The following is a 7,715-nucleotide window of genomic DNA, read 5'->3' as shown; positions in this document are numbered from 1 at the left end:
TTCATTCAAACACAAACTCTACGTGACCGATAATATTCGCAGCACCGCGAATACTCCACGTTTGCACATTTGCATGTCCAACACATGTTTATGAGTGTAACGAGGTCCCGAAGCATTTCGCCATTTCGATGGCTATGAGCATTGCAGTAAATGCCAGCATGTAGCGTAACTTCAGGGTGAATGCTGCCATCTTGATACACACGACGGCACCGGAACAAAGTCAAATTAGCCGAGCCCAACTTCATTACATGACACGGAGAGCTGCTGCTGCACTTGGGTTTTGGTGGCTTTATCGGGCGACATCCACAAAGATCTCTTGTTCCGATTGTTCGTCGATTGAGCTCCAGTCATACCTCGGTTTTCGACTATAATCCGTTCTAGAAGGCTGTTCGAAAACCGATTTGTTTGAAAACCGAAACCACGCTCTTTTTAAAAAAAAAAAATCTTTATTGAACACATCTGCTCACAATGAAGCGTCACTTCCTCGTCTACCCGAGGAAGTGCGCTCAGTTTGGTCGAGAACCGATTTTCGGTCGTAATCCGAGGCATAAATACTCGAAATTTTTGGTCGAAAACCGATTTGGTCGAGAACAGAGACGTTCGAAATACGAGGTTTGACTGTTTTTGGCGTCATGTTTTGGCCACGTTCCCTCCACACACGGTCGCTCGACTCTTTGAGCATTCAAATGGTACGTAGCAAATGATCTCAACTGATTTTGCGAGCGTCGTTGCGGGACATCCGCTGGAATTGGACGAAGTGCACCGTGGGCGCTTTGCTCCGCGCGCTCTCCTGCTGCAGGGGAGGAGGGGTTCCAGTGACGCGGCGGCGGCGGCGGCTCCGACGGTCCGGGCTCTTACTGTGAGCAGAGCCGAGAGCTCAGCATCTCTCTTGTCAGCGGCACTTGAGCGCCAGACGAGCAGGCACGTCTTTCGCGCCGCACTCTCGAGGGGAAGAGCCGAGCTCCGGGATTTTACCGAGGTCCACCGAGCAAAGAACGAGACTCTCGTTTCCCCGCGCAAGTCCACGCTCTGCAAACATGAACGCAGGCTGCGTCACCATGGCGTGCACCTTGTTCGTCGCCGCATCCTGGGTAAGAACGTGACTTCGATGGCTTCGTGTGTTTTGGGAGTGTGCTGCACTGGCGCGGTGCACCAGAGTGGCCGCGGAACGAGCACTTTGCTTTCTCCCGCAGTGCCACCGATGGAACGACAAAAAAACAGCAACCCGAGCGTCTTTTTCGTCGAGAATATTTGTTTTTTGTTTGTCGAACCGGGGTGAAAAAGTCACCAGCAACTCTTCTCGTTAACGTTCTTTCGGCAACGCTTAGCTGCAGATTGCCTTTTTTAAATGGGCTCCTTGTTCTGTCGTGGCTGTGCACAACTTGGCCCGTGCACATTTACGCACCGCCGTCTGCAACTTTCATTTTGTCACGTTCCTCTTGGTTTTGGGCTATCCATATGCCGCTTTCTCGGGCACGTCATCGATCGTGAAAACGCTCCGCTTGGTTTTCTCGCCAGACGGACCCGGTGACCACTTGGGGAGTTCGGGCCACCTGCACGCCGATTCCGTGCACATATCCGATGCTCACTTTTCATGGACACTGCCTAACAATTTTCTGGTTGAAATTGTGGCCGCCGTTACTGCCGTGTTGCGCCGCGTCTGTACACCCTTATAAAGAACAACGATTAAAATAGAGCATTGTTTGTCTCCCCGCGTTTTTTCAGCCAAGGCTACGATCTACATGCGTAAGTCGAGGTGTTCGTAGTTTTTGAATGGAATGAATCTCTACTTCACGAAGCGGCAAAAGGAGACATGGATTCCGTTTGAACGCAGCTTTATTGAAAAGGACTTCTGCACTGCAGCACGATCGAAAAAACACTCGTGGCAACTAAAATCACTTCCTGCTTTCCCTTACTTCAACAGCCAATCAGAAGCTATCAACATAAAACATGTCGAAGCAATTATTAAACAACGGAATGCAATTTAGGCCATCTTAACACGAAATAATATGATGCTCAAACATAAAATGATTATTCGTAATACAACATAAGCTTACACATGACAAAACTCTCACTGAACATAACCAAACGAAAACGTTCCACAATTAACACGTTGCTGGCAAAGAGCCATGAAAAACACACGCTATTTGGAGTTACTAAATAAAATGATGATTCCCTTTGTGCAGCTCTACTCGATATTGTGGCCAGTGAACATAAATATGAACGTAGCAGCTGAGAAAAGCCGCATTTTGTATTGGTCAGGTCGCCCTCGTTGTAGGTGATGTGCCCACGCGTATCGCGCGGGTTTGACTCGTTTCGCATCTCCTGTGAGTCCATCAGCGGCACCATGCTTGTCATTTTCATCATGATGGTAGTCAAATTTGTAATGGCGAGAACAGTCATCGAGATCATCTGTTTTGGGAGCAAATGCCAGCCCGGATGGCTTGGGGTTTGTCACATTCACTCAGTCGTCCGTGTGAGCAATGTGTTGGTTAGCAGCCTAAGAAGGCTCTCTAATCAGTCAAGTTGCTGAAGCTTTACAGGCTGTTTTTGTTTTTTTCCCCTCGCAGGGGAGTAAGGTGGGCCTGTCCGCAAAACCTCCATGCAGGTCAGGCTTCTCCCAGAACTTCTACACGGTGCTGGTTCCCAGGGTTGTGCTACATGGCCAGAACATTCTCAAAGGTACGTCTGCTGCTGCTGCTGCTGGATCTCAATGATTGACTTTTTTTTTTTTTTTTCCTTTCCGCCGTCCTCACAGAGAGCTTGATTGAGTGTGGCTCTTGGCATGCTCAGTGTCTGTGCAGAACCTTTGCTATGTCGTGTCTCCTCATCACCCCCGTAGAAGGTCAGCTCGCGCTGTGCTCGCGGTTGTGTAATATCAGCTACGCCGTTCACGTGAAGGTGCTTAAACTGGAGCAGAAAGTTGTTGCAAGGGGTTCAAAATGTCTTTTTTCCCCCCCCCATTGTCATTTGATTTGGTTGAAGACCCGGAAGAAGTATTTGACTGTTTATCGTGAGATATTTGCCAAGTGTCTCATCCGTTTGGGTTTTTGGAGGAATGCAATTCTGTTTTTGTTTGCTCCATTTTTTTTTTCAACATCTATTGCGAGCTTGATGAGAAATTAAGTTGCATTTCCTCCTGCGGGCCTCCTCAATGTGCTGGTGAATCTGCCGAAATAGAAAAGCCCGTCTCTGCCGCAGCCTCGAGTTCTAAACTGTATAACTGACATTTCGAAAGTTCCAAAAGAAGGAACAGTGAGCAAACGCAGCATTCATGATTTCTGGTGGCGGCGGCGGCGCGGTGAAGAACGGTTGGCATGTCCGCCTCACAGTGCAAAGGCACAGGGTTCGAATCTGGGCTCTGCCCATGTCTGCGTGGCTTTTCTCCGGGTATTCCGCTTTCCTCCCACATTCCCAAAACATGCACGTCACTTTAATTGAGCGCTCTGAATTGCCCCTTGGTCTGATTGTGAGCAGGAGTGGTTGTTGGTCTTGGTGGGCCCCGCGATGGACTGGCAACCGGTTCAGGGTGTCCCCCGCCTACTGCCCGAAGACGGCCGGGATAGTTCAACATCTATTGCGAGCTTGATGAGAAATTAAGTTGCATTTCCTCCTGCGGGCCTCCTCAATGTGCTGGTGAATCTGCCGAAATAGAAAAGCCCGTCTCTGCCGCAGCCTCGAGTTCTAAACTGTATAACTGACATTTCGAAAGTTCCAAAAGAAGGAACAGTGAGCAAACGCAGCATTCATGATTTCTGGTGGCGGCGGCGGCGCGGTGAAGAACGGTTGGCATGTCCGCCTCACAGTGCAAAGGCACAGGGTTCGAATCTGGGCTCTGCCCATGTCTGCGTGGCTTTTCTCCGGGTATTCCGCTTTCCTCCCACATTCCCAAAACATGCACGTCACTTTAATTGAGCGCTCTGAATTGCCCCTTGGTCTGATTGTGAGCAGGAGTGGTTGTTGGTCTTGGTGGGCCCCGCGATGGACTGGCAACCGGTTCAGGGTGTCCCCCGCCTACTGCCCGAAGACGGCCGGGATAGACTCCGGTACGCCCGCGTCAGGATGAGATAAAATGGATTGATGGATGAATGCTTTCTGGTCCATGGAAAAGTTGGAAGGCTTTTGGTTTGGAGTCTTGTTGGTCACATGTTGGTCACACTGAAAACAACATGCTGTACATGACACTTGATATGTGCAGTCCGTCTTTGTCTCGTGTAAAATGAAATATGCCAAGAGGGATTCTTTTTTTGTTGTTGTTGTTCATATTGCAATAGCAGCTGACACGAGTGTCTTCCAGTGGAATCATTGAATTACTCTGTGTTGTTATTTTCAAGGGAAAGAAGGACAGTGTCACCGGTCACTAGTGACGAGCGAGTTTGCCTGAAGGGCCTCAAGACACCCTGGCCCATTTACAAATGGGCCAGGGTGTCCTTATTGGCCCAGACAATTTGAACCAAGTCAAATAAGCCCACGGTTGTCATGATGAATGGCGATCCCGATCCCGCCACCCTGCACTCCTCCAAGTCGGCCACTCGCTGGGCACCAGCAGTGTCACGCCTCGTGCAATGATTAATGCGCGCTCGCTCGCTTTACCAAGGGCCCGTCCTTGCGATGCTAGGACGCTAAGCGAGAGGAATCCTTTACTCAATAGTAACACTACAGCACAGCGTGTATCGCCCGAAACTGTCCGCTTTCCAGAAAAAACAACGTCTCGGCTGTGCTTCAAGCTTGGGTCGAGGCTGCTGCCGAGGTTGCGAGGCGGTTCGCCGGACCGCTCCAGACCCAGGCTGTCGCGTTCCTGGAGAAAATGACGGTGAGCGATTGCGGGAAGGACTCGAGGACGATGGCCCGGCACGCTCAGTGTGAAGCAGGCTTGTGTTTCCTAGCACGTCGGGCCTCATGCTGAGGTGAAGGAGGAGTTGTTTTGGTCACGTGTGGGCGGTGCGTATGTGAAGCCATGATGTTGTCTCACGACCACTAATTGAGCCTGCGTTCATTGGTCGCACGTCCGTTGTGTGAACACCGTGGGCCAAATCCATTCAAAGTTTGCGTGGCTTTTGCGTGACCGGGAAAAAGGGAGCGAGCAGATCGCGTCTAATTCACAAAGCGCGCGCAGATGGCGAAATGCTTCCCTCGCTGCGATGCCGAGCAGAATGCGTCTCGCCGCGCCGCTGCTTTTTGGCGCGGATTGAAACCAGGTAGTATGCATATGCCATGAAACCGGAGAACTGTTAGAATGGATTTAGAAGACGGCAACATGAGGCGGGTGGCCTCGCTTCCTTTATTTGCTCTTCATATCTGAGGAGATGAGGTGTCTTTCCTCGCTGGCCTCATCCCAATGCGTTTGATTTATTGCCTTTTTACCTTGCTATTATTAACTGCTTCAGCTTTTGCAGGGTGCAAAAAAAAAACAAAAAAAAACCCTCCAAAAAGAAACCAGTACAGGAAAAGATAAATTTAAGTAGGATCGTGCCCCCAACAGCTAAACACTTGAGTGTGCTTTTTCCATTGTTTTGTCTCGTCTCAAAAAGTTGCTTCCACAAAATGACTTGCGACGTGACCCCAATTAGGCTACAGCAGGAAACTCTGGCGAGGAGCCATATCTACTGCGCCGCAGCCCAGCATTAGGCTCCAAAGCGAGCGAAAGGCCTTCCATAAGTATGTCCGGTCCCAACAACTGCGCGCAAAGAAGCTTGGGAGGGATCATGCGTCATTGCGTGCGATAAGCGCGATGCCATTTTGCCTTTGACTCATGACGGTGTGTCTCTCTTGTCCTTCAGAGAGTGTTTCACCTGCGCGGCCGGGACCAGCAGTCTGCCGCCAGGCGATATAGATTCCTCAGGTAGAGACGATGAGCCGCATCGCGTCGCTTTATCTGACTCGCCTTCGTCCGCGACCAGGTCGCGTAGCTCTTAAATCCTCACGGCCCGCTCGTGGAGCCAGTCGCATCCAGCGAGCCACCCGAGATACGCCACGTGCCGCGATACGCACAATGCTATTTTTCAAGTGGCTTTCTCCGCTGTTCGACAAGGCACCGATGGGGTATTCTTTGTCACAGGAAATATCGCCGTCTCGTCTATGTTCTTACGTGAATGTTTGGGTTCTTCCAGTTGTCCGTACAAGGGCGAGCCCACATAAATATGTTCTGTCCAGTCGCAACACGGCATTCTCATGAATCTTGCATTCATCTCAGGGGGCGGCCATTTTGTCACTCGCCTTGCTCGGGGTTCAGGTCCCGACCAATCATGGCTCAGCGGCAGAAAACAGGTGAGCCGTGATTGGCCGCTGCCCTGAGCAACAGAAGAGTGTGATGAGGCGTCGCACCCCCCGACCTGAAAGTGTCACTCTTTTGTTTTTTTCACTGCCCCATTAGTGCTCTATTTTGGAAAGGTTTGGGAAAAACGACATATTATGTCAAACAAATGACAGAATTACATGTGTTCAAATGTAAACAATGAAAAAAAAAAGGTGCACTGTTGTTAATTTATACGTTTTGATTGGAAAATGTCACATCCATAAATGTACATTTTTGTACGGAATCGAACCCCGCACCTCAGCGCTGTGAGGCCGATGCGCTTATTGCTCTTATAATTTTAGTTTTTTTAACATAGAATAGATTTTTGCCACACTGTTATGTCGGTGTGTAAAAGATGCTCATTGGATTGCCTGATGCTCTATTGTATATATTTTGTCAAAAAAATTAATCAATAAAAAAATAATCAAAATGGCCGGCCCCTAAGATGGACAAGAAGGGGTGGATTTGGCTGCTTAACTCATATTCCACCATCGCAGTATTCATCAGAATGCCGTTTTTAGACTCATGGGGGGGCAGACAAGACAGAACCGGAAAGAAAATTTTGGGCTTGACTTCCACTTTAACTGAAGTGTGGACCACCGGTTTGTATTGTGTGCATGCCCGGAGTGGAATTTTGTTGCACTCCATATTAGTACTTGGAGGCGGTTGTTGGAATTCCGTTTTTGCTCGTATCTTTCTTTTTCTCTTTTTTTCTTTTGAACATGTTTGTATGGCTTTCTTGCAAAAAAGCGGACATGTAATTGTATCGATGACTTGTCATTCAGGTTCATTCAAAACTGGAAGTAAGTCAGGCGCAACGGCCGCCGGGCATCCCGAGTCACAAGACATTGATGGCCGAGCATTTCCACATTTCCCCGGCGAAGGGCTCCGTTTGCAGTCAAGCGTGCGCGTCCGTTTGGTTCTTGATTACTCCGTTGACTTTGATTGTACAATATGATGCAATTGCTCCTGGGGAGGAACCAAATTGTACCTTGAAACAAATTGGCACAGCATAGCCAGGAACATGGCTGAAAGAAACAATGAAAGAAATCCAAAATGCTTTGTGTTCCATCAACCGTTTGCCCTCAGGAGGGTCATAAGCCATTTTCTCTTCCCAACAAACTATGCATCAAATGTGTGCCAACATTTACCCACGCAGTCGGAACCGGTGGAGGGAGGGAGGGCGGGAGGAAGGGAGGAAGAGCCAGCTCTCTTTCGGATCGCCACGGTCATATCCAAACAGGCTGACTTCATTCCTCTTCTGTGGTGCCACTACGTGAAACATTGCGTTCGAGTTTCGCATTGCGCACCTGCCTCTCCGCGCCCATACACACGTAACCCGGATCTGCCTGTGTGGGGAACCTTTGCGAATCTCGCAGTTGCTCCAGCGGGCACATGCTGACTCGCCAACCTTTTCCCC

General features: G+C 49.5%; 1 protein-coding gene across 2 annotated transcripts in view; it reads left to right on the top strand.

The window, feature by feature from the left end:
• Positions 1–628: 628 nt before the first annotated feature.
• cdh4 (cadherin 4, type 1, R-cadherin (retinal)) overlaps positions 629–7,715 on the top strand; it is a 124,852-nt gene continuing 117,765 nt past the window's right edge. For both annotated transcript variants that reach the window (XM_019859773.1, XM_019859772.1), the window contains exons 1-2: positions 629–1,091; positions 2,571–2,682. In XM_019859773.1, coding sequence (XP_019715332.1) covers positions 1,038–1,091; positions 2,571–2,682 — 166 coding nt within the window. In that variant the 5' untranslated portion in view covers positions 629–1,037. The remainder of the gene's footprint in view (positions 1,092–2,570; positions 2,683–7,715) is intronic.

The sequence above is a fragment of the Hippocampus comes genome, unplaced genomic scaffold (assembly GCF_001891065.2).
Source record: "Hippocampus comes isolate QL1 unplaced genomic scaffold, H_comes_QL1_v1.1 scaffold568, whole genome shotgun sequence".
Lineage (NCBI taxonomy): Eukaryota > Metazoa > Chordata > Actinopteri > Syngnathiformes > Syngnathidae > Hippocampus > Hippocampus comes.
Note: the sequence above shows the minus strand (reverse complement) of the source record. Positions and strands in the feature narration are given on the sequence as shown.